The 25,983-nt window shown below is 56.1% G+C and overlaps 2 protein-coding genes across 8 annotated transcripts in view; one reads left to right on the top strand and one right to left on the bottom strand.

Annotated features, from left to right (window-relative positions):
• The first annotated feature begins 209 nt into the window (after positions 1-209).
• Positions 210-14,083, top strand: CELF3 (CUGBP Elav-like family member 3). Of its 6 annotated transcripts, none has more exons than XM_080647997.1 (14): positions 210-268; positions 1,032-1,434; positions 2,287-2,369; positions 7,263-7,311; positions 7,737-7,865; positions 8,003-8,082; positions 9,066-9,209; positions 9,345-9,486; positions 9,667-9,816; positions 10,109-10,174; positions 10,376-10,537; positions 10,775-10,918; positions 11,550-11,686; positions 13,140-14,073. In XM_080647997.1, the coding sequence occupies exons 4-13, from the start codon at positions 7,263-7,265 to the stop codon at positions 11,675-11,677; spliced, it is 1,194 nt and encodes a 397-aa protein (XP_080504123.1). In that variant the 5' UTR covers positions 210-268; positions 1,032-1,434; positions 2,287-2,369; the 3' UTR covers positions 11,678-11,686; positions 13,140-14,073. The 6 variants fall into 6 exon arrangements, with proteins under 6 accessions (XP_080504123.1, XP_080504122.1, XP_080504120.1 ...); XM_080647996.1 differs by having other exon boundaries at positions 220-268; positions 1,032-1,137; positions 13,140-14,083; XM_080647994.1 differs by lacking the exon at positions 210-268 and having other exon boundaries at positions 861-1,137; positions 7,740-7,865.
• A 3,609-nt stretch (positions 14,084-17,692) lies between these two features.
• SNX27 (sorting nexin 27) overlaps positions 17,693-25,983 on the bottom strand; it is a 56,719-nt gene continuing 48,428 nt past the window's right edge. For both annotated transcript variants that reach the window (XM_080647563.1, XM_080647564.1), the window contains exons 9-12: positions 23,375-23,524; positions 22,945-23,073; positions 22,494-22,553; positions 17,693-21,419 (exon numbers count right to left, since the gene is read on the bottom strand). In XM_080647563.1, coding sequence (XP_080503689.1) covers positions 21,372-21,419; positions 22,494-22,553; positions 22,945-23,073; positions 23,375-23,524 — 387 coding nt within the window. In that variant the 3' untranslated portion in view covers positions 17,693-21,371. The remainder of the gene's footprint in view (positions 21,420-22,493; positions 22,554-22,944; positions 23,074-23,374; positions 23,525-25,983) is intronic.

The following is a 25,983-nucleotide window of genomic DNA, read 5'->3' as shown; positions in this document are numbered from 1 at the left end:
TGACTGGGGAGTAGAGTGGGGGAAGGGTTGTTATCCACAGGACCAGCTGCTCTTCTGGGGCGGCAGGGAGTCCGGGAGGAAGGAGGGGGGAAGAGGGCGTGGCTCCCGCCTGGATTGTGCGTCCCTCTCCAGGGTAGGGAATTTGTATTCCACCCCTGAGACTGACATCACTGCGATCAGGGAAAGGAGGTGGGAGTGGGAGGGGGTGTGGAGGGGGGAGGTTTTTGTTGAGGAGAACGCGGCTGGAGAGCGCAGCTCCGGGACCCAGGTGACCGGGAAGGCAGGCACCCCAGCCACGGGAGCAGCCAGCGCAGCCCAGGCCCGGGCAGGGGTGGGGTGGGAGGGGGGCTGAGGGGAGGACCTGAAGGGGGGTGGCAGGGCAGAAGGGACCCCCGAGCCCTGCCGCCATCAGAGATCAAGCGTCGGGCATCGGGGATCTTCGGACCCAGCAGAAGGATCAGCCACAGGGGAGGTGTCCTCTCAGGGAAGCCAACAAGAGCCCCACCTGCCCCACATCAGGAGTCCCCCTGTCTCCCTCACCCCCCCCCCCCCGGCCGTGCTGGTGACCACATCAGGCCCCTAACCCCCCAGCCTCCATCCCCTTGCCCTCCTCCGACCCTTTCCCCACCTCCAACTCTCATTTCAGCCCCCAGTTCCCAGGGCCCCTGAGACCACCCTACCCTCCAGGTCTTGGCCATCCTGACCCCCATCCTGGGATTTTTGCCAAATCTCTGGGAGGAGACCATTTGTTTGGGCTATGCCCCCTGGTGGCATGACAGTGCCTGCCTAGACCCTTGACCCCGAGCCCTCAACTCCCCAGCCTCCTTTGTGTGAAGAGCTGCCCTCTGCTCAGCACCTTGGTTAGGGGCCCAGGGAAAGCCGGCGCCCACCACTTGCCCCCTGGCCCCTACTGCTTGCCTTCCTGCTGGGCAGCTCCCCTGGCCTCCAGGCCTCTCCCTGCTCCCCTTCGCCCCTCCTCCCGGGCCGCCCCAATGAAGGAGCCGGATGCCATCAAGCTGTTTGTGGGGCAGATCCCAAGGCATCTGGAGGAAAAGGACCTGAAGCCCATCTTCGAACAGTTTGGTCGGATCTTCGAGCTGACTGTCATCAAGGACAAGTACACGGGGCTGCACAAGGGTGAGGGGTCGGGCCAGGAGGAGAGGCTTCAGGGAGTGGGCTGGGAGGCTGGGAGGAGGGTGGACGGAGGCTGAGGGATGGAGTGGCTGGGAAGGGCCGATCTGGAACGAAAAGAGTTTCGAGGCTGGGGCGTGTGATGAAAGAGTTAAAAGAGGACTCAGCTAGGGCGGCCAGGGGGCCCGGATGGAGGACTAGGGAGGACCTCCTTAGAGAAAGAGTTGTCGAGGGGGCTGCAGAGATGTGGATCCCAGGGACGAGGAGGTGATGTCGTGGATGAACGCGAGGAGCGATGGAGGGGTAAGAGCTGGGTTGGGAGATACGGAGCTGGGCAGCTGTGTGTGTGCGTGCGTGTGTGTACTGAGAGTCGTAGCAGCCACAGCTACTATTGGGATGGAGGTCAGGACACAGGGTCAGGTGCCCAACCGTGGACTAGGCAGGACTGAGGAGCGGGACCTGGGAAGCCGGGTATGAAGGACAGAGGTTGGTGAAGATCTGGGAAGTGTGTGGGACTCAAAAGTTAAGAGCTGGAGGCCGAGAGGATGCGCCTCAGGCCTGTGCAAGTGCTGTGTGGCTGAGCAGGGTCGGGCCCAGGGTCAGCACTTGGAGAGCTCCGGCCACTGGGGTCCTAAGGGCCACACTGCCTCCCCCTCCACAGGGACTCCCGCTGATGCTCTTCCTTTCCCTTCTCCTCTAGTCCACTCTCACTTCCCATCTGCCTCCCAGAGAGATGGAGGGAGATGAGGAAATAGGGAAAATGGGAGAGGAAAGGGGTGATGATGACCAAGATGGAGGGAGGTAGAGGCGAAGGAGAAAGAGGAAAGGAGATCAGCTGAGGGAGAGAGGAAACCACACTACACGCACTTGTCTGGCAATCACATGCCACTTCTCCTCCCCCCACATAAAGCCCCTCCTCCCAGCAGCCCCCCCACCCCACCCTGTGCTCTCCTGCTCCCATCACCTCCACCACTTAAGCCTCCTGGCCTCTGGGTCTCAGATCCCCCGGGCAGAATGCCCCCCCACCCCAGCAGGTAGAAAGTGGCAAGAAGGGACCAGCTTCCCAGACCTCCTTCTCCTGGGGGGGGTGCCTTTTAGGGAGAGGAGACCCGGGACGCACCCCCACCCGGTCTCTCTGCCCCTGCCCCTCCTCAGGATGTGCCTTCCTGACATACTGTGCCCGCGATTCAGCCCTGAAGGCCCAGAGCGCCCTGCACGAACAGAAGACGCTTCCAGGGGTGAGTCGCGGCCTTCCCAGGGGCCTTAGCAGGGGCAGGGGGCCCAACACCTTCCCAAGACACTGAGTGTATTTCCCGCCTCCTCTCGCCATCAGGAAGTCCCCTCTCCTTGAGCTTCTCTCTTTCTTGCTCTAGATGCATTTCTTCTCGCCTGGACGGAAGCGGTTAGCGGAGTAAATGTGGCCTTTGCAAGGCCCAGATGCAGCCCTTTCTCAACCTCCCAACCTATCCATAGATGGCACTTAGAGAGAGGACCAGCTGGTGGGGAGGTGTGGGGAGAAGACTTTGGACACCAGGTGTGGGCAGAGTGAGAGGAGGCACCCAGGCTCTGGGGAGGAAGTCTGGCTGTGAGCTGGGGAGGGGTACCGGCTGCTGAGATGGGCACCTGGGCCCTGCTGGCCTGGCATCATTGTACTGGCTTCTGAAGTCGGACAGGCTCACCTCATGTCTTCCAAGGAGAGGAGAGCGAAGGAACAGGGTCACGGGGCACCAGGGTGGAGCCGGGCCGGGGCGGGTCCAGGCTGGGAGGAAGCCCAGAGGGCGAGCGCGAGTGGGCAGCCACCACAGTGGAGGATCAGGCCCGGCCCCACCAAGTGTGGCCTCGCTCCTGCAAGAGCAGGACTCTCTGTCCCTTCCTCTCAGCCAGCGTGCAGATTGTCCCCGGCCTGGGTGGGCTGGGGCAGGAGTGAAGCGTCTCAGACCCGCGCCCCCCCCCCCCCCCCACACACACACACACTGCAGGGAAGGACGCTGAGCCGTTCACTTTTGCTCTCTAGCTGCTTCTGTTGTCACTGGCGCAGTGAACCCCAGAAACACTTCCTGAAAGCTCCCTCCCTCCATCCTCACAGCAAACACTTGCTAAGCACCATCTGGGTGCTGGGGACACGCCTGTCCCTGCCTCTACTCCCCCTCAGGTAGGACATGGAGTGGGGCTGATTCTCCATCTCTTCCTAGGAAGGAAATGGACAAAACAGATGGGGGAAGAGGGTGGGGGGCTTCTAGGAAAATGAGAACTGCTTCAGCCACTTCCAACTTCCAACCCTCCAGGGTCTGTGACCAGGCCTCTGTGGCCCTCAACCCTGAGTATCGCTAGGACAGCCAGCTCCCTGCTGTCACCCACTATCTAATCTCTGGGTGGTGAGGCAGCCCAGAACAGCCATTGCTCACAGAGTTCAGGTCTGTGCATGTGTGTGAGCAGGCTTGGAATCCCAGGAGCACGTGTGTGCACACATGAACGCGTGTGTGGCAGCCAACAGGCCAGGTGTGTGGGATGGGCCCACGCACCCCTGGGAAGCCGGGTGCCTACACGCTACATGGCAACTTTCCTTCCTCTCCCTTCCCTCTCTGGAGGCCCCTGACAAATCCACAGTTTTCACTCTACTGCTGTTCGTCTCTTTTCCTGTCATCTCCCTGTCTCTCAGAGCCCCTGCAGAAACGGAGGGCCAAGGGAGAGGGGGGAGGAAGGGAGACTGGAGCTGGGGTGTGAGCCCAGGCCCCGGGGCCAGCTGGGTGCTGTCCCCTCCAGCTGCCTGCGTGGCTCAGGCAAGGCTCCATCCCGGGTGTGGAGAGGCGCTGCGTCCCCTTCCAGAGGAAACAGGCCCAGGGTGGGAGGTGAGGGAGAAGCGCACCCCAGTTAATGATTGTCTAGCCTGCCCCCAGCTCCCAGGAGACGCCGACTTCTCCACGTTGGCCCTTGCCCCGGAGGGCAGGATGCAGAGGGACCTGGCAGAGCCTCTAGCAGGAAATGAGGGGTTCTATCCTCCAACGGGGCCCCCACGCTGAGGCTCGGGGGAGCAGACCAGGCCGGTCTAGGGAGCAGATGTCCTGACCCTTCATTCATGTCGCCAGGTCTTTTCTCTGCCCCGGCCATCCTGGCAGCATTGACAGCGTGTGTGTGTGTGTGTGTGTGTGTGTGTGTGTGTGTGTGTGTGCGCGCGCGCGCGCGCGCGCCAGCTCTTGCACAATTGTGCTGGGAAGTTCTTCCCGCTGTCCCATCTGCATGCCCTCCTAGTGCAGGTTCTCTTCTAACGGGCTCATGGCCATCTCTCCTTTCTCCCCACCTTTGTCACTCCAGAATCAGGGAGCTGCCACCATATTAGGTGATGCTTCGGGCTGCCCAGAGAAAGACTGGGGGCTGGGCCTCTGACTGCCGAGCCCCATTTCCTTTCTCTCCCCTAAGATTACCCCGGAGTGGCTCTGCCACAGGTGCCTGGATTCCTCCTGGGAGCGGGGTGTGGCCTCCTGGAGGTGGGTGTGAGGGGTGGCCTGCCTTTCCCCCTCTACGTGGGCCAAAATCCCACTCTGGGGACATGGCCCGCTCGGCTTCTGCCAGGCAGTGGGCTCAGGTCCCATGGAAGGACCTGCGTGTGGTCTGGGGCGCCAGGCACAGGTCTGCAGCCAGGAGTGGCGGGCTGGGCCCTCGGGAGAGAGGAGCTCTCCTTGGAAGTGGGGTCTTACAAGTGACCACGCTGGTGAGGGGTCCTCCGTCCTCTTGGTTGGAGTCTAAATAGCCCCCTTCTTCTTCGGGAGGCCTCGTCACCTGGCGGTGGTAGCCAGGGGACAGAGGCACAGGGCTGGGTTGCTAGGTAAACAGAGCCCAGCTGGACTCAGGGGAGGGGGCAGGTGTGCCTGAGCTGAGCTAACAAAGACTCGCTTTCCCACAGGAAGTGCCAGGCCGAGAGGAGGAGGCCGCGACAGGGCGCTGGGGGCCACCAGGGAGGTTGCTGGGAGGGAGAGTGGGAGCTTCTGGCGGTGCGGTCTGAGCTGCGGGCTGCACACTCGTGTGCGCCTTTGTGCGGATCCTCATCAGCCGGGATGTGTATTGATGTGCTATTTTTGTGCCTGTGCAGGGAGGGGCATCCTCTCTCTCTGGCCCCAGGTTCCCCATCCCCAACTAGAACAGCAAATCCCCAGGGGCCTGTTGGGAAGGGGTCAGTGGCAACCATGAGAATTCCTGGACACTGCCACCCTGGTTCGTGTGTGTGTGTGTGTGTGTGTGTGTGTGTGTGGTCTGCCTACTGAGCGGCCTGTGAGGGACTTCCTGATTGCTTGGGTGACAGTACAGGACAAGGAGGGTGCCAGACCAGGAGCCTGAGCATCCGACCCCCAGCCCTTCCTATACACACACTCCCCCTCTCCTGAGGAGATGGGACCGCAGACGGGATAATCCCAGATTGGTGGAGGATAAAGCTGGAGGAGATTGGCCTGAGGATTTGTGTGACCCCCTCCCCAACCAGCTGCTCTCAGACCCAGGGGTGGGGGTGGGGTGGGGGTGGGGCGGGGCAGGACTGCCAGTCGAGGTGGGGCTTAGATTTGATCCGGGCAGGAGTCCCTGTCCAGCAGAGCCCAGCTAGACTGACGGGGATGCCCGGGAAGAAGGTCCAGTGGGGGGCGGGGGAACTATGGTTTCCGCCCTCTCTGTGTTGAGTGAGGATTAAGTTCTCCAGGCTGGAATACAAAGCTGAGGGGAGCCTGGCCCAAGACGCCCGATCCAGCTGTTCCACAGATGAGTAAACTTCGGCCCAGAGGAGAGAAATGACTTGTCCAAGGTCACCCAGCTATTGGGCGCAGGGCCAGGCCTCCAAGCCCAGTGCCTCCCCGGAGGGTCACTTCAGCCCCACCCTCGGAATGTAGACGAATCGTTTTGTTGTTACCTTATTTTTGGTCATTGGAACTAGGCCTGCCCTGCCGTCAGATGAGTGGAGTGACCAGGTGTGTCCCCATTGGTCAAAGTCCTTATTAGCAAAATACGTTCAGACAGGGAAGACTGAGCCTCGCCCCTTCCTCTCTGGTCCCCAAGATGCTCCCCCCCCATCCCCCCGGCTAAGGAAACCAACCTGCAGGAGTCATTCCCAAGGCCTCTCCCCGCAAGAACCCGGGAGTGGAACTGGGATGTCTGCATTTCCGCTGACGGCTGAACAAAAGGGAGATGGTGCGGGAGAGGGAGAGGGGGGCGCTGGGGGACTCCGGGCACAGGGAAAATAGGGAGAATCTCCAAAGGGCACGGGACAGCAACCTCCTCCAGAGCTGCCTGACTGTGAGACACTAAGGATTTGACCAGGGGGAGGGAGGGAGGAGGGACAGCACCCCCCCCTGCAGGGCCAGCTCAGCATGCCGCCCTCCAGGAACCTTCTGGGCCCCCTCCCCCACCGCTCAGCCCCCACCCAATCCTTCACCCTCAGCATACCCTGTTCCCACCCCACTCCCCACTCCTTCTACGGTGTGCGAGCAGCAGAAGTGATGACGTCACCATGGTCGCCAGGGCGACGGGGACGGATAAATCAGGCTGAGTGGGCGGTTGCCATGGCGCACATTCTCCCGTTGCCACGGAGACTGGGCATCTGCTCCCTTTGTGCTGCCCGAATGCCTTCCCCCTGGGGTCAAGAGGTGTAGGGGGGGCAGAAAGAGAGGCAGACACTCCTCTAGGGGTCAGAAGGAAGTTGGGGCATCTGTGGCGTCTCCCTCAGTGTAGAGTCTTCTTTGGGGCTTCTGAGGGTGGCCTCTGTGGCTCCTGTTAGAAGTGCGACAGCTCTGGTGGGCCAGCCCATTGGCTGGGCTCTGTCTCAGGACCAGGTCCTGTGGGCAGCCCCCTTCGTCCCCTGAGGAGAGCAGCATCTATCCCCGGCCAAGTCGTCTGGGGCCTTACCTGAGCCTGGTGCTGTGCCCATGAGCATCCTTCTCGACATCCGCTCCTTCCACGGCCTCTAATCCCTCTGGTCCTCATCCTGAATAAGAGCAGGCCCCGTCCCTTCCTTCCCACCAGCAAGTTAGGGGGCTGGGAAGCCTCCTGGGCCTGGGTTCCCGCCCTCTTGCCTCTCTGCAGGTCCTAGCCTGGGGAGGGCTCTTGGGTGTCCGAGGAGGTCCCCAGTACTTGCCTTCTCTTCTCTCCTTCAGATGAACAGACCAATCCAGGTGAAGCCAGCCGACAGCGAGAGCCGAGGAGGTAGGTTCTGTACCTTTGGACTCAGTCCCTTTCCCTCAACCCGCAGGCCAGGGCTTGGAGTAGCTGTGGGACAGCCTTTCTTGAGGAAGAAAGCCGGAAGTGTGAAGGGTTCCCAGCCAAGGGTGGCACAGGAGTCAGTGTGGCCCGAGGGGAGGTGATTCAGCCCATCAGAGAGATGGCAAAACGGAGGCCCTGAGTGGAATGCAAGTCCTTCAGAAATGGGATAGGCCCTCTATGTAACGGTGCCCATCCCACAACCATCACCCCTTTCACACCCAAAGCCATTGGTCCCCAGGGTGAGTGTCTGGAGCTGCAGGGAAGAGCTGAAGGTAAAGGGTGGGGTCCCTGCCTGTCCCAAGCCGGGGCAGTGGAAAATCAGCCCGGAGGCCCTGAACATGCCCCTCCTCCTGTCCCCTGTCCCCCAGAAGACCGGAAGCTCTTTGTGGGGATGCTAGGGAAGCAGCAGACAGATGAGGACGTCCGGAAGATGTTCGAGCCTTTTGGGACCATAGACGAGTGCACTGTGCTGCGGGGGCCAGATGGCACCAGCAAAGGTAGCCACGCCAACCTCCTCCTCATGCCCGGGCCCTCCGGCCCGCCTGCCCGACCCGCTGGTTGCTTGGGCAATGGGGACAGTGTGGGCCTCAAAAGTGGGCACTCACCCTTTCCTCCTCGCCCCGGAATTCTCTAGGCTGCGCCTTCGTGAAGTTCCAGACCCACGCCGAGGCCCAGGCAGCTATCAACACCCTTCACAGCAGCCGGACCCTGCCGGTGAGCCCCACACGCCCCCGCCCCTCACCCCCACCCTCAGGCCTCTCCAGCCCGCCTGGCCCACGGCCAGCCCTGGCTCAGAGGGGCCAGTCCATTCCCGGCAGGGTCTTTGAATTTGTTGGGAAAGAATTTTCTGGCAGAAGAATCGAACTTGTTAGGGACACCTTCACGTTTCAAATGGCATCTCCCTACCTTTTGTCTCTCGTCCCTGTCCCTCATCTTCAGTCCAAATGCCCTCCCTCTCCTCTCCTACCTCCACCATCCCTCAGCCTCTTCTCATCTCCCACCTCTTCTCCACCTTCCCCCCCACCCTCGCCTCACTGGCTGGGCCTCAGGACACTTACTTAGAGGCCCCACATGCCCCGGCCCATGAGCAGTGGGTCAGGGACTGCACTCACGGGGTGCAGAGCCAACACCTATGCCTCAACTAGCTGCCTCCCAAGGAGGTGCCGAGGCCTCCAGCAGAGGATCAGCAGGCACTTAGCAAGGACTTGCTGCAGCGCTGGGCAGAGAAGTGCATTCCAGGTTCAGGGTCTACAACAATCCTTGCCCATGTTCCAGTTTGGTTTCTATTTGGTGCAAACTGGTATTCGGTTTTGAGGCTGCATCCCCTAAGCCTGAGGACTGGGGTGTGGGGGCTGGGAATTGAGGTAAGGGGGTGGGGCAGCAGCAAGGCCTGGCCAGCCTGAGATTAACCTGACCCACCCCCGGGGAGGATTTCCGGCTCCAAATCCAGCGATGCCCCTGCATTCCCGGGGCCCTTCCTTTCCAGCACGTGCCTTCGCCTTCCTCACGTTTTCTGGCCTCTTGCACTTCCCGGCACGGGGGGTGGGGGGGTGGGGATAAACCTGCCCATTGGACAGAGGCGCTCTGATGGCTGCTTTCCCAGAGGCCACGCCAGGTGTGGGCCTGAGCCAGGTCCCGAGGGCTCCGGGGGAGAGACCGCCTCTGTCCCCCTGACCGCATGTGGGGCCCGTGCCCAGGGCGCCTCGTCCAGCCTGGTGGTGAAGTTTGCTGACACAGAGAAGGAGCGAGGTCTCCGCCGAATGCAGCAGGTGGCCACCCAGCTGGGCATGTTCAGCCCCATCGCCCTCCAGTTTGGAGCCTACAGCGCCTACACCCAGGCCGTGAGCACAGCCCCTGGCGCTGGCCCGTGCCCTCTCCTCCTGTGCCCTGCCCCCACCCTCCCAATGCCCAGGCCCGGGGTTGGGCAGGGAGCCAGGCAGGGCGCGGGCCCACGCTCCTCTCCTCCCCGCCCCCAGCTGATGCAGCAGCAGGCGGCCCTGGTGGCGGCTCACAGTGCCTACCTCAGCCCCATGGCCACCATGGCTGCCGTGCAGATGCAACACATGGCCGCCATCAATGCCAATGGCCTCATCGCCACCCCCATCACCCCGTCCTCAGGTAAGGTCCGGGCAGGGCTGGGCTGGCGGAAACGGGGCAGGGCAGGGGAGCGTGGGGCCCAGGGGTGGCTCGGTCAGAGAGCAGCCTGCGCCCTCCCTCTGCCCGCGGACTTGCTGACTGGCTGTCTGCATCTGTGTGTGTCGGCTCCTCTGCTCTGTCTTTGTCACTGTCTCCTCCCAGGAACCAGCACCCCTCCTGCCATCGCTGCCACGCCCGTCTCGGCGATCCCTGCCGCCCTGGGCGTCAACGGCTACAGCCCGGTGCCCACCCAGCCCGCCGGGCAGCCTGCTCCTGATGCTCTGTATCCCAACGGGGTTCACCCCTACCCAGGTGGGGGTCTCTGCTGCCCATCCCTCTCCCAGCTGCCCTCCAGCCACCACTCCAGGCCTGGGGTCAGAAGGCCTCCTGCTCTGTCACCCTGGGCAGGGACCTTCCTTCCCGTCCTCAGCCAGGGCAGCCGAGGCGCAGAGAGGCAAAGGGACTTGTCCAGGGTTGCACAGCCAGTCAGACTCAAGTCTTGCCAATGTCAGGGGAGCCCGTGCATGCCCACCCTCTCCTTTCGTACCCGAGCCCAGGCGAGGCTCGGGTCCCCACCTGCCGGCCTCTGCTCTGCTCCCCCCAGCCCAGAGCCCCGCGGCCCCCGTGGATCCCCTGCAGCAGGCCTACGCGGGGATGCAGCACTACACAGGTGAGCCCGCCAGGCCTGGCCCAGGTGGGAGGGATGAAAGGCGAAAGAGGCCCAGGGCTGGGTCTGGGGCAGCTCCTTCTCTGACACCTCTCAGCCCTGCCAACTCCATTGCGTGGGCCAGGGGCGGGGAGACAGGGCTGGCGGGAGGCTGGGGCCAGGGCATCTCAGGAGCCCCAGGAGCTCTCTGTCTCCCCACCCCAGCAGCCTACCCAGCAGCCTACAGCCTGGTTGCGCCTGCGTTCCCGCAGCCTCCTGCCCTGGTCGCCCAACAGCCCCCGCCTCCACCCCAGCAGCAGCAGCAGCAGCAGCAACAGCAACAACAACAGCAGCAGCAACAGCAGCAGCAGCAGCAGCAGCGGGAAGGTGTGGCCTGGGTGGCCCAGCTGACAGCCTTGGGATAGGGGTGCCCTTGTCGAGGGCTTGGACTCCCTCATGCCAGGGCCAAGCCCAGCTCTGGCCCCGTGGGCGGGGAGAGGTGGCTGGCACCCTGGCCCGTGTTGCCGCCCAGGACTGCGGGTCCTCCCAGGACCCGCTCTCCCAGGCCTTTGCTCCCAAGTCTGTCCCCCCGGCACCAAGCTCTTCCTGTCTGTTGCCACCCAGGCCCTGATGGCTGCAACATCTTCATCTACCACTTGCCCCAGGAGTTCACGGACTCAGAGATCCTCCAGATGTTCGTCCCTTTTGGCCACGTCATCTCAGCCAAAGTCTTTGTTGATCGGGCCACCAATCAGAGCAAGTGTTTTGGTAAGAATATGATGACCCAGATCCTAGAAGATAAATTATGGCACATTTTTGCCAAATTCCAAATGAGGACAAGGCCTGATACACTTGATGCACTGATGGTTGCAGTGGGCCCGGTATTGGGAATCCAGATTGTCCAAGAGTCAGAAAACCCCACCATTTTTGCTCACCGGACACCCTCTCCCAGCTGCTGCCCAGGCCTGTCTCTTCTCCAGAAAGCCAGGGTCCTTTTCCCTTGCGACCCGGTAAACCCACGCTCCATGGGGTCTGGGGGCTCTGCAGGGGGATGTCTGGTTTCCGAAAGGAAGGCTTCAGGAGTGGGTCAGTTGCCTTCAGGCCTCTGCCTGCAAGGCTCAGGGGAGAGAGCCAACGTTCGTGTCCTCCTGCCTCAGTCATTTAGGGTCTGGAGGCGGTGTTTTCAGCGGGGGGGTCACAACCACCGGGCCGAGGAAGGGGCTCCCCCTCAGCGAACGCTGGGAAGAAGGTCCCGTGTGGGAGTGGCTGGGCTGCTGCACTCTCAGCCATCCATCGAGGATCCTGCCTGCCTGCCGTGTGCTGGGCCCTTTTCCAGGCATTTAAGGACCTGCAGGCAGCAGGGTGGTGCTGGGCCGGCCTTATGCCCCTCTTATCGCAGGCTTTGTGAGTTTCGACAATCCGGCCAGCGCCCAGGCTGCCATCCAGGCCATGAACGGTTTCCAGATTGGCATGAAGCGCCTCAAAGTCCAGCTAAAGCGGCCTAAGGATGCCAACCGGCCCTACTGAGGGCCCCAGGTGGGTCCTGTTCCTGTCCTGTGACTTCTCCACAGCTGGTGACTGTGGTCTGTGTTCTGGGCACACACTGCAGCCAGGCCCTCCCTCAGACTGCTCCCCTGCTCTTCCCCACGGCCTCAGGGATGCCCTGCCTCTGGCTGGTTTTCAATCATCCAAGTCTCACCCCCCAACACACACACACACACACACACACACACGCACGCACAGTGACCTGAGAGAGAGCAAAGTCTGTATATCTGTGTGCACTCCCAGGTCTTCCCTGATATCTGGTCTCGTTCGTCTGCTGTGTCCATGTGTCTGTGTGTGTCTCTCGCTGGTTTTCCTTTGGGTTGGAGTGGAATTGTGGGAGTAGGTTTGAGGAGGGTCGTCGACCCACGGGCTGCTGGGATATCAGGTCCCGGTGCCCTGGACTCCAGGGGATTTTTTATGTGGCCGTGGACCCATGGGACAGTGGAGAGTGCACAGAACAGACTGGGGGGAGTCCCAGCCTCAGGCCTCCCGGGAGCAGCTTTGGTTCAGGTGACGGAGGCTGCAGTGCTGGACTCCTGTGAATTTCACTGAAGGGGCCCCTCCACCCCACTGCCCTCCACCCCAACCTCACAGCCTAGAGCTGTGAGCTTTGGTTACTTTTATGTTGTTTAACCTCCTTTGGACCAAACCCCCGAAAAAATACAACCCAAGAACAATACCCACATTTTCTGTTTCTCCCCCTTTCCCCCCAATCCTGGCTGCTTAACTCCCCCCACCCTGGGGGCCCCCAGCCCAGGGCCCGTGTCCATTGTCGGCCGAAGCCCCCATCCCCGGACCCCTGCTCCGGGCCCCTGTAAGTTGCATGGAACGAGCGTGTTGTCTTTGGAGCCGATTGTTTGTTATCTGGGGAGGGGGCCGCGGAGGGAAGCGCCCCCAGCCCAGGGTCAGGGCCGGGGCAGCTCGCGGGACGTGCTTGGTTGACGGTGGTTGGTGACTGTGGTCTGTGTTCTGTGCATTTCTCCCTGGCTTTCTTCGTTCCTTCCCGAAAGGAATGAGAGCACTCCTGGGGGCCCTGGGCTCCCCCCGCCTGCTCTGCCCTCCCCTCTCTCCTCAGGTGTCTGTCCCAACACCGCACCTGCTCCTCCTCCTCCGAGTTCTCTCTGCCTGCCTGTCTGCTGTCTGTCTCCTTGCCTCTCTCCCCCTCTGGTCCCTGTCTGTATCTTCTGATCTTTCTGTTCTCACGGGCTGTTTGAGTATTTCCTTCCTAATACCTTTGGTTTCTTGTATCATCCGCCCTCCCTCCCTGCCCCTTGTCCAAAGGCTGGGGCCGGATGGTTCAGTTTGGACTGAGGCCTTTCGGTGACATGCCTTCCTCAGCCACTCCAGCCGCCTCCCCCTCCCCCCAGCCGCCTCCTCCTCCCCCCAGCCAGGACCTGCGTGGGCCTCCTTCCCCATGGCGTCACCGTGTCTCCTTCCTTCACAGGTCTGGATCCACGGGAAGGGGCTCAGCCCGGCCCAGCCCTCTCCGCACATCTCTGGGCCTCCACTGGGCTCTGGGGGCACAGGACACACCCACTCCTGCCACCGCCTCTCCGCAAGGGCCCGTTTCCTCCCAGGTGCCCTTCTGGCCTTTGTGAGGGAGCGAGGGACAGGCCTGAAGGCTCGGGTACCTGCCTTCTGCGGGGGCTCCTGTACCGGGCCTCCTGCGCCCAGCTTTCGCACCCGCGTCCCCACCAGGGGCCTGTTCTAGCTGAGCAGTGGGAGGGCCACGGGGCTCCCACACGCTCCCCACCCGCCCACCCCAGCCTCTTCCCCACATCAGGGGTCTCTCAGAAGCTGGTTCTTGCTCCGTGCCACCCTCAGCTAGAGGTAGGACACCCCTAAACCCTGGGCTCCCAGCCCTAAAACTCACTGCCTCCCTAAGGGCCCCCTCTAAGGAGGGTGTGGGGGAGCCCTGAGGGCTGCCTCTCTGCCAGTCAGCCACAGAGACCCTCCTCCTTTCATGAGGAAAAGACCTCCCCGAACCCCTAAAAATGTTTACAGTCTCTGCTGGTCCCCTCCATGTAAATACCACTACCAGCCGTGCGTGCGTTATCCAGCCCGGCCCGGCCCGGCCCGGCCGCTGCCATCTCTCTTCGGGGAGTTTAGACAATGTTTCCCTTGGATTTCTTCTCTCTTGATTCCTCCCTTTGCTTTGGGGGTAATCGGGCTTTAGGGAGGAGGGCTGTGGGGAGGGATAAAGGGGTTTTTCTTTAGGAAAAGGTTTTAGGGGAAAGAAGTGGGTGGGGGTGGGAGTGGTACGGGGAGACGGGGGAGTCAGTTTCAGACATTTCTCTATGCTTAACTTATTTATTTATTGCATTTTACTTTTAAAGAGTTCGTCTTTTCTGTCTAAATAAAGAAAAAGTATTAAAAGCATCGAAAGAGTCCCCGAAGGCTGAGGGTGGGGGCTTGTGCACATTGGGAGGAGGGAAGTGAGGAGAGTGCGGTTTGGGGGGGAACTCTCCGGAAGGGCCCGCCCATGCCTTTGTGTGGTGCCCAGGCCTCCATCCCACGATCCCACGCTCTCGCCCTTCTGTGGGACTTAATTCGGCAGCGCTCTGTGGAGGCCCCTCCTGTACCCCGCCCCATCCCTCCGAAGGCCAAGGACTTCCGACCTGCCCTGCACCGGCCAGCGGGGACCCCGGGAGCTAGGTGTGCCACCACCATTACAAAGCTTTTCCTCTACATGTGTATTTCCTCATTTAACCCCCCATCACCCCTGTGAGGCAGGAAGTAATGTCACACTCAGGGAAAGGGAGGCTTTGAGGGGTAATCACCTGCCCAGAGCCATGGCGCTGCGGGGGTTGAACCCAGGTTGTCAGACCCCCAAGCCCATGATGCTCTCCTCTCACAGGTCAACCACCTGTGCCTTCGGGGCGGCCATGGCATCCTCAGCCCCAGGGCGCCTTATGTGACGCGCCAGCTCAGCCAGGTTCGGTGACCCTGAGAGGGGGCGGTGAAGGACTGAGAAAAGACAGACAAGAGAATGAAAGCTGGGTCTGGGTGGGACGCTGTCCTCTCTGATGGAGAGCTAGCGACAGCGCCACGGACTACAAGCCGTGTCTTTATTTTATAGCCAGATTCCACGAGGCAAAGTAAGGGCGTGGTTACAGTTCTCCTGGGTTTCAATCCTACTCAATTACATGCACCTGAACTCTATCAAGCCCACGTCACTCAGACACGTGGGACCACGTGCTCAGACCATGGGTTCAAGCTTACCACTACAGCTGTTGTCTGAAATTGTGCTGGGAGGGCTCTGCCCTCCAAGCTGGGACTTGCACGTGGCCCTGAGAGGACTGTGCCCTCTCAGCAGTCCAAGGCTTGGACCTGTCCAAACACTAGCCGCTCTCCACAGCTTTGACTCCAGGCAGACCCCAGGGAGCAGACGGTGGACTGTCTGAGCCGGAAGTCTCTTGGCTTCTGGACTCCCTGTGACTGCTGTGGGGCTGGGGCTGGGGCTCACACGGGTGGTCTTTCTGACTTTATGGCACAGGGGCCATTTGCTTCTAGCCATCTTCTTACTACCCACCCTCCTTCTGTTCCTGCTTCTAAACTTGCTCACCTTCCCGCCACCACCTGGCCTCGGGCCACAGCTGTTCTGTGAGAGTAACTCCCCACCATCCACTGCACCTCAGCCCATACTTTGGCCTTCTCTTAGGCCAGTGGTCGGCAAACTGTGGCTCGCGAGCCGCGGTTTGACGCTCTGTTGACTGAGTTTGCCGACCACTGTCTTAGGAAACTGCCCCGCGCTAAGAAGAGTTCAAAAGAGCAGCACCGTGCGAAGTGCTACAGAGACGTATCTGTGGGCTCCGTTTCAGGAGGAAAGGTCTCCTGGCTCGGGAGAGATCAGGGATGGGACCTTACTCAGAAGGAAGAGAACCCAGTCGGGATTCTTAGCCATGCACCCGGCACTGACATCTTAATTAAATAGAGGGGGTGTGTGTGTGTGTGTGTGTGTGTGTTCGTTCAGAGTCGGGAAGAGGTGTGTGTGTGAGGACAGCAGGAGCTGCTATCAACATTATGAATTTCCCCCTCAGCTGTCTCGGTGGCTTGGCAACAGTTTCTGGGTCAGGACAAAAAGACGGACGGGGTTTCAGCCCAAAGGGCTTCTCCCAGAGTGACTGACTGGCTGGGGTTGTGGGCGGGCCACGGGGGCTGGCATATAACAGGGCGGGGAAGCGTCCTCCCTCCTGGCAGCCTCGGGGTCTCAGGGCTCCACACAAACACTGAGGAATGCCTCACTGACTGCTGTCCCTGCTACGAGCTGTGCCCCTCCTGTCAAGGCTGCAGCCAGACTTTCTCCAGAGAAGCAGTGGATAATCAAGGTCGAACGATGGGGAGGAAGGAAACACAGAGCAGTCTTTTGGAGGAAACAACATGACTTTGGGCAGGGATTCTCTAGGTCCGTTGACAGCAAAACTGAGGAGGCACCTGAGACAGAAAAGAGGCTCCTGACTTGTTCCCTGTTCCAACAGATTTTCCAGGCATACTGGTCTCAAATAGAGCAGGAAGGGTGTACAGGAAGGATGGTTCTGTTAGCTTCAGTAATAAAATGGGACAGAGAACAAATAGGGTGACAATAGCATCACCTCACTTCAGACCAAGCAAAATGAAACTTAGCACCAGTTTCTTCTAAAATAATCGAGGTGCTGCTCTAACGTTAATGGCAACATAAAGAGAAGAGGGAAGGAAAAGAACTTCTCGAGGCAGAAGAGTGGAGCTGACAGGTTAATAGCAGGAATCAGGAGATGCCTTCCAGTTATAGAAACGAAAAGGCATCAAGAAAAACATCCTCAGTCAGGGGGACTACGGGTGATGGGGTGGTGGGGGAGTCTGGATAATACCTTCGCAAACTCCCTTTTCCCCACCTACAGTTTTAGAGCTTTGGCTCAGTGGTTGAGCATCCATGAACTCATGAACCAAGAGGTCACAGTTCAATTCCCAGTCAGGGCACATGCCCAAGTTGCGAGTTCGATCCCCAATAGGTGTGCAGGAGGTGGCCGGTCAATGTTTCTCTCTCATAGATGTTTCTACCTCTCTCCCTTTCCTTCCCCCTCTCTTTAAAAAAAAAATCAATTAAAAAAATACATATATATATATATATATATATATATATATATATATGCCTAAGCGACCAAACGACTGGTCGCTGTAATGTGCACTGACCACCAGGGGGCAGATGCTCAACACAGGAGCTGCCCCCTGGTGGTCAGTGCACTCCCACAGCGGGAGCGCCGCTCAGCTGACCGACGGACACCAGATGCCGGGCTCATGGCTGGCAAGTGCAGCTGCCGAGGCATGAGCCCCTGCTGCCTCCACTGCAGCGCTACCGAGGGCGGTGGCGGTAGGCGCAGTGGGGCTGGGGATGAGCGGGAGTGGCATGGCGCCTGGCCCGGGCTCCTCCCCAGCCACCTGCCACTTCATGCACTACTATGTCCCTCGGGGGATGGCGGACTGCCAGTTTTGAACCAATCCCTGCAGGCCTGCGGGGATCGGGCCAAAGCAGGCAGTCCGACATCTCCTGCGGGGGTCCCAGATTGCGAGAGGGCAGGCACAGACTAGGGCTAGGCTGAGGGACCCCACTGGTGCACGAATCCGTGCACCGGGCCTCTAGTATATACATAAAGTAGAAAAATGACAAAGTCTATACATGTTGCTGGGGGTTGAGGCCTAAGATGTGTCCCAAGGATTCTGCCAGGATCTATCTGTGTAAGGTCGAGAGAGGAGCCCTGTGAGAGGCTGGCACAATCAACTGAAGTCTGAGGGAGAAGGAATCTTCAAAGGAGTCACTGAACACACGTTAGACCAGAGGCCTCCCAGCTTCTCCCTTCCTCCCCTCCCCATCGCCTGCCTTCAGAAGGTCACTTGTTACTTGGGGTAACTGGTTAAATGTTCCTTCCCATTTCCAGGCTGACCATTCTAACTCAAACCTCAAAGGTCCCTCTACACTGCTTCCCACACAACCCAAAGGACTTGTAACCTAGGAAAACAAAGAATAGTTTCATCAATAAATCAATTTATTTAAAAGAATATGTTACAATTAATTACACTAAGTGACATTACCAAACAATTTTAGAGTGGTTAGCTCTAGAACCAGGAATGAAAGAAACACTGCTAGCCATTATGTGTCTGTGTATTTTCTCTTCACATTTCTTAAATCACAAATAAAAAATACAAGATACTGCAGTGAAAATACAATTAGAGTTTCTCTCAAATAAATTAAAAGTGTGCATGGCCTGGGGAAAACTGAAGCCCAGCTCACTGGCTTAAAAAGGGAGCCTGACATAAATAAAACTGGTGTCAACTTTAGCAGCTGGCCGCGTGCCTCACCCCGTATCACTCCCCTCTTCGACGCCGATCTCCCCCAGAGCCCTAAGCTTCCCACCCACCTGAGATTATTGCTGAGGAGTGAGCTGCTGTTGTCCTGGTGTGAGTGAGGCCTGGCATGATGTGCGTGGGTTTAGGAGAAGAGGAAGGTAGGAGGTGGGACTGGAAGGTGAGGTGCTAAAGCACACCCATCGCCTCTACACTCTCAGTATTCACATCATCCTCCCTCCAAAAGGAAGCGAATGTGACACATGAATCTGGTGACTGTTGGGAGTCCAACAGCCCAAACGGTTCCTCCTGCTGCATCAATCCACCAGCGCACACTGCAGAGAAGGGAGGGCACAGCAGTCCCTCCAGGTCTGGGGGCTTCAGACCAACCAGGATGCAGTCCCTTTTAAGAAAACTGCCTCCTAGGAGCCAGACCCATAAGTTGGAAAATTCTGAGATGAGAGAGAGGTTCCACCTCCTGCCACTGCCCTATACTGTTGCTCCAAGCACTGGGTTAGGAGCTACAAGAGGGGATAACCCAAAGCTGCTGGCCTGGGTAACTAAAGGATGCAGCCAGATGGGCCAGGCATGGGGCTATTGACCGTTTATCTCATTCCTCCCTGAGAACTCCCTCCAGGCCTGAGTTGCTCTGAGCACTCACCTGTGCTGAGCTTAGGCCTCGGGCAAGGGGAGGGCAGAGAAATGGAGAGCAGAATATAAATATAAAGAGCAGAGCCCCAAGCTTGGCCCAAGGAAACCTTTCTGTGGGGACAGGCTTCTCAGGGCCTGCATTTTCTCCGGATCAGGAAAAAAGCGGAGCTTTTACCAAAGAAGATAGAAACTGAGTGTGGAGGGGAGGACGCAGGAGACCAGGAACATCCTGCTGGCTCCGCTGGGGCAAGGCAGGGGGAGGGGAGCCCTTCCATTTCCCAGAGACAAACTGGAAGCCTCCCTGGGCAGAGCCCAGGACCAAGAAGGGGCAGGGGTTCGAGAAAGGAAACGCAGAGCAGGGGAAGGAGTGTCACACTAACACTGCTTCATGCAAAGAAGAGCTGGATCCTCGGAGCTCCACGGCCAGGGCTGCGGCCTCTGCAGGCACCTGCTGTGGGCGAAGGCGCTGTCCCCGGGGCCTCCCCTACCGTGCTGCAGCCGGGTGCTGTCAGTGCTACAGCCTCAAGCAAGGGCTGTTCCTCCAGAGTCTGCCAACAGACGCCAACCTGTGGGTCTTCACCCACTCTCCAAAGCACCAAGTGAATATGCCAGAAAGGGGACAGAGCAGCACCTGTCCACTCCAAGGGGCTTCCATCCTGAGGGCATCTCACATGCGGAGGTCAGCACGTGGGCTGCACAGGGCCTCCTAGCCCACGATGAGGGGACAGGGGCAAACTGCTACGATTTTTTATAGTTTGAACAAAGCTGGCCTCAAAAGCCTCTTTAGCATCTAGGAGTGGGAAATCAACGGATCTTCTTTCTAGGGTCCTCTGGCTCATTATTAAATTCATTGCAGCCAAAAGAAGTTAATCCCGTGACAAAGCCTTCAAATCAGGGATCACCCTCTGCAACTTTCAACACTCGGCATTCACATGTTTTGCGCTCTGATTCCACCTGGGTGTGGAGTAGGGGAGAGAAGATAGGATATCTTGTAAGATCCTACACTCCCCTGGGGCAAACAGCTACTAGGATAACAGAGTGAAAGAGGATTCACAATGATTTGCAAAAACAAGATATAAAAAAAGAAACTTCAAAGCACCCCAACACTGCTCAGTGGAGTTGACTACAACCAACCATGGTTGCCTCCCAGTTAGACAAAGCAAAAGATGCCACCCTATGGAGGTTTTTGTTCAGAAGGTGGAGAAGGGAAAAGAAAAGAAGGTTCGAAGATGTGTTTCCGTTGCACCGGAGCCTGACTTAGAGCTCCCAGAGCAATCATCTAACGACAGAGCCCGAGGGCCGACAATGTTGCCCAGCTCTAGTCAACCCTGAACCCCAGCCCTGGGGTGTAGCTCTTAGATCTCAAAAGGTCTACCTGCAAGGTCAGATGAGATCTTTAAGGGACAAAAAGGTTCTCCTTCAGTCTCCTTTTAATTAAACCATATTCCCACTGCTCCTTCCTGGGTCCTCAGCTGGCTGGGATGGATGCAGTTTGGTTCACAGACCACTGACCCATTCCAAGTTTCCCCAAGGCCTGGGGATGCTGTCAGCTGTTTAAGGAAGTCACAGAGAATGTAATAGTTATGGGTGGTTACTGGTCACAGATCGAGTAGGGAAAAGCTTATATGTACATAGGGCATTTCTTCCTTCCTTTCCCCTACCTACATCCCATCTTTGTGCCTAAAGGTATCAATGTTAACTCTGGGCCCTAGTCCTACCTCTGCTTCAGAAAAGCAGGGAAATTATGACCAGGAAGTGTTTCAGGTTCCTGTGGCATTGCCCTCCTGAGCTCCCCCTCCCATTGTAGACCAGTGCAGGGAGAGCATACAGGGGCCCTGGGGAAGCAGGAAGATGTGGAATGTGGCTAGAAAGCCATGGGTGGAGAGTCAGAGACAGACCAGGAAAGATGTCTTGGAATTAAGAGACCACACCGAGTCTGCAGACGCCCCTGCAGACCGCAGCCTGGCGGCCCTTTAGGAACACACCCCTCACTTCTCCCCAACAGCTTCTTGGAAGAAAAAGAAACTATGCTCCTTGCTCCTCAGACTCTACAGTCACACATGAGCCAGAATCATCACTCCGTACAAAAAAGGGGGGGAAATCCAAGCAGGTTGTAAACTTTTCGAGTCCTTCACGAGGAGAGGTATTTTCCCTGTAAATTTTTTTTTTCCTTTTTAAAGTTTGTTTCAAAAGAAAGAGAGCAAGAAAGAAGTCATGAATTCTAGTGAAAGGTGTGTAAAAACACAAGCTAAAAAAGGTACTGCCATCAATATGAAATTTAAAAAGAAATATATATATGTATATACGTGCAGCTAATTTGTGTATATATAATTTTTACATACATACATATATATGTATGAACAGTGCAAATGGATGGAGTTCATAGTTCCAGTCTTAAAAATATAGTACAAGGAGAGTCTGTTGGTGCGAGGCCCAGTGCAAGGACAAAGAGACCTTCGGCGAGTTGGTTGGGTTCATTCCTGTTCCTATCTTAACTCAGGTGACTCCCGGTGCTGACCAATCTGTTGTTTTCTACCGGCTCAATTCCAGAGACATGAAATTCAGAAGGATTATTATTATTTAGTTTAGGGCTTTGAATATAATGACTTTTCCTTTTCCTCTTCCTTTGTGTTAATGGTTACTCTGTCTGACATGGGAGACGAAGGGGCAAGAGGATGGAGGTGAAGAGAAGGGGGGTAAGGGAAGGCTAGGTGGCCACATCCCTCTGCTGTGACCGCGCCATCTGGAAAATGTTCTGAAAGAAAAAAAGGAGAGTTATTGGGAAGCCTTAGATGTCTACATCTCCTCCCATCTGGAGACAACCATTCAAACGTAATCAGAAAATGCACGACTGAATGACTCAATTGGATGGGCCTCTTCCCACTGTAACTTCCCATCTAGAATCACAGCCTTTAGAGCTGGAAGGGACCTGGCTATTAATTATCTGGCTCAGCCTTCCCGTTTTACACGTGAGAGAAAATGAGAAAACTGGACTCTAGGGAGACTGCTTTGTCCAAAATCATAGAGAAAAAAAAGCCAGGAGAGAATCCAGATCCTGTGCCCAAAGACCAGTGTGCTTTCTACGATACCAAGAATATACATTTTTGTGTTCCTGACGCTACTGCTGAACCTCGGGAACCTTTTCTTTGAGACTAAGTGGCTAATATTCAGACGCTCCTAATTCTGCTCCAGCACTGGCACACAGACAGCAGTAAAGCAGGGCAAAGACCTGCCCACACACACGCATTCGTGGTTAGCCCGGACAGAGCGGCTGAAATTGAGGACAGTGCCCTCTGGGTCAGGAACAGCATGGAGGGTACTTTGATAAAATCAGGCGGGGGGGGGGGGGGGTCCATGAAGTCATGAGAGACGGGGTAGCCTGCAGCCAATGTCCATCCTCTAGACCAGGGGTGGGAACCTTTTTCCTGCTAAGGGCCTTTTGGATATTTATAACATCATTCACGGGCCATACAAAATTATCAACTTAAAAATTAGCCTGCTACATTTGGTCAAACATTTAATTAACTCACCCCTTAATGACTTGGCAGGGCCAGACCAAATCATTTTCTGGGCCGTATACAGCCCGTGGGCCGCACGTTCCCACCCCTGCTCTAGACAAAGGAAGAAGCAGGGCTTTTTACACAGGCTGTTTAGCATCCAAAAGTTAACCCTCTCTGTAAGAGTATCCTGGCTCACATGGGGTCATCAGCCTAACCAACAGTCCCAGAAAGATGTAGATGGAGGAAGGGCCCCAGGTTATGTGGCCGTGAGCCTATACATTTTAAACAAACAAAGATGAAATAATCAATTCAAGTTTGTTTAGAATTACCTCTTTTCTCCACTTGAGCTCACAGAACACCCTCTCGAAGCATTCGTGCATGTAATTGAACTGAAAAAAGAACATAGCAACACTCACTGACTTCGCAGGACCAGGTACCCAAGGGCCATCCATGCCTTTGAACTTCTGCCCTGAGCTATCCCACCTTCCAAACTTTCTCAGCCTAGAGAAAAACCCTGACAAGCCCCACAAAATCCAGGCCTGGCTCATCTACGATTCTCTGGCTCCTTCTAGTGGTAACTGTGAGTCATGCGGGATGTGAAATTGCCAATCCTAGTGGGGCCCCAAGGAAAGACAGGAAGAACCCGGGGCCCTAGAATTCAAACAGGTTCAGATCTCACGCCCACTGCTCTCTCTGCAGCTCTCTCCACGTAAGCATTTAGTTTAAGAACGTTAAGCCCAATCTATCCTCCCCAAGCATGCTTCCCCGTCCACCACTCACATATGGTGTGAAGATTTTAACCCATCGAGGCTTCTTTTCTCCTCGTGCATATTCAAAACAAAAGGCCATTCCTTCTTCATCTGTATCCCATCGCTGCATCTCATCCCATTCAAATGCTATTACCTGGTTCTAAACAACCAAGAACAAGAGAGCAAGTTTGAGAATGGTGGGAAACTTAGTAAGACGGTTCTGAGCCAGGCAGCAGAAGAGAAATGAGTGCAGATGTCTGCATCACTTCAGGGAAAAGGTGACGGAAGAATAAGAGTCAGGGTAACACGTGAAGGTGAGGATCAGCGTGAATCTAGTGCGTATTTATCCACCCCAGTCAGACAGTTTTGACATCATTCCACGACCAGAACTAAAACACAACGAGAGTGAGTATCAAAGTAACGCCAGGGTTCCTAGCCCCAGCCCCACGCTGAACTCTTACCTCCAGCTGGCCTTCCTCAGTGCAAGCATGAAGTTTAAAGTGCGTAATGCTGATGGCTGTGATCACGTGCCCCTTCCTCCTGGAGTCACAGGCACAGTGGGGAAAGATGATTTCATTGTAGCCTTCACAAGTTCTTAGCATGTTGAGGTACTAGGGGAAAAAAGGAAGGGAAAGCATGTTGCTATGGAACTGAACCACCATGAAGAGCTGCTGAGATGGCACAAGAACACAGCAACTTCTCCCCAACAACCCAAAGACCTTGCCTCTGGTCTCACGCCCATGCCCAAGTTGGGACAGGACTCCAAGATGATCCTTTATCCCACGTCCAACCTCCAACCTTTCTCTACTTAAAAAAAGAGATGCAAATGAAGCCAGAAGAGACACTAGCAACCCAAACTGCTAGGACTAGAAGGGAACTCACAATGCCACTCGGACCCTCTGTTTTCACTGGACCTAGGGGATGGGAATCGAATCTCTCCTTATAATTAAGGAAAGGGGCTAATGTTTCTCCCCAGCTCTCCTCCGATCAAAAGTTACAATGAACTCAGTGATGATGATTAAGCTGCCTGAGACTTTAATGCCACAGGTAATAATAAGTGGTAAGCCAGATTTAATTTCTTGGTTACTGGTCTTTTCTCTTCTAGTCCTCAAATCAGCCCCACCAGCCCCTCGGTCTCCTTAAAAAGCATCTGGACCAAAATCAAGTGGCAGGTATAATGCATAAGCCTAATCTAGAGGTCTCTCGACTACCGACCCTAACTCAACTCTTTGTCCTTTCTCCTCTACAATTAAGGCTGGCTGGCCTCTTTCACTCAACTCACTATTTTGAGGTAAGAGAGGAGAGAGTAAAAGAAGACAAGTGGGAAGGAAAATAGAAGAGAAATAGGGAAAAGATTTAAAAAAAAAAAAAAAGACTCATGGACTCTGACCTGGTTTCCTCTCAGGGACTGCCCGAGAAACAAGCTAATAGCCTTGCATATCACACAGGAAGAACAGGGAACACTGGTGATGCGTGTGGCGTGTTGGAGAGAAGACAAAGGCATAACACCCTATGAACTTCAGTTACCGTAGACGGGCGGGGAGATCAGAAAACACCGAGAGAGGCCTTGTGCCTTACGAGGGGAGGAGAGACACAGGCACAAAAAGGACCCTAGGCAACCTATGACTCTGGTACCAATGACTGGCACCTAAAGGAGTTGCTACCGACACCAGGGACTGGGAAGACCAGCGCACCCAGGGAAAAAGCACACCATGCTTCCTTCCCTACTTTCTATTTATTTCTGCTTAGGTAAATAATTGCAACTTTGAAGGGGAAAAATGATTTTATTTATTATTTTTAATCCTCACCTGAGGATAAAGTTTTTAGGGCTGAACCCACAACCTAGGTGTGTGCCCTGACCAGGAATCGACCCGAGACCTGTTGGTTTATGGTGGTGCTCCAACTGAGCCACACCAACCAGCGTGCAAGGGGAAAAATTACTAAAGGGTAGCAAGAACACAGGGTTAGGGTCAATTCAGAAGTGCCACAGTACTTCATTTGCATAATTTTTCATCTCCCACTCCTCTTCCACAACCTTATTCCATCCCCTTTTATCACAACCTTCCTGTATGTGTGATAAATATGGATACTGCTTAGCCTTGCTATTGGCACTATGAGCAGAAAGAAATCCAGGCCATTATACTTTGGAAATATGACAGGCAGTATCACAGAAGAGAACTTTTCTGGGGTTATAAGAAGCAAAGACTGGGACAGGAAGCAGCACAGAGGGGGTGGTCAAAAGCCTTGGGTTGAATCCTGGCCCCATTACTTCCTAACTGTTGGGCAACTACCGAACTTAAGCAAATTATTAAACTCCAAGAAGCCTTGGTTTCATCTTCTTAATAATGGCCTATATATCACAGTTAATTGCAAGCATTACAATATTTAGTGCATAATTAGGTATTCAATAAATGATACCTTAAAAAATAATTTTAAAGGCTCTGTTATCCTTAGCCAGAGAATTCAACTATTTTCTCTCTCAAGAATGCCCTGTGGGAATTACTATCTTTTCCTTTTGTCACCGTTAAAATCAAGTGTTGGGAATTATAATTTGAGACGAAAATATTACCTAATAAGAATGAATGTAGATGGCTCAACGATTCTTACTCAGTGTGATGTATAATGCAACAGGGACTCTTGTAAATTGTCATATGCCAATAAAAATGTCGTAAGTGGTAAAAAAAAAAAAAAAAAAAAAATGCCCTGTGGCCCTAGCCCTTTTGGCTCAGTGGACAGAGCGTCGGCCTGTGGACCAGAGGGTCCCAGGTTTGATTCCAGTCAAGGGCACATACCTTGGTTGCAGGCTCCTTCCCTGCCCAGGTCCTGGTCTGGGCTCGTTCAGGAAGCAACCAATTGATGTGTTTCTCTCACACTGATGTTTCTCTCTCTCTTCCACTCTCTGTAAAAATCAATGGCAAGCCCTAGCTGGTTTGGCTCAGTGGACAGAGCATCAGTCTGTGGACTGAAGGGTCCCAGGTTCGATTCCAGTCAAGGGCACATGCCCGGGTTGCAGGCTTGATCCCTAGTAGGGGGCGTGCGGGAGGTAGCCAATCAATGATTCTCTCTCATC

This window comes from Plecotus auritus (assembly GCF_963455305.1).
Source record: "Plecotus auritus genome assembly, chromosome: 12".
NCBI classification, from domain to species: domain Eukaryota; kingdom Metazoa; phylum Chordata; class Mammalia; order Chiroptera; family Vespertilionidae; genus Plecotus; species Plecotus auritus.
Note: the sequence above shows the minus strand (reverse complement) of the source record. Positions and strands in the feature narration are given on the sequence as shown.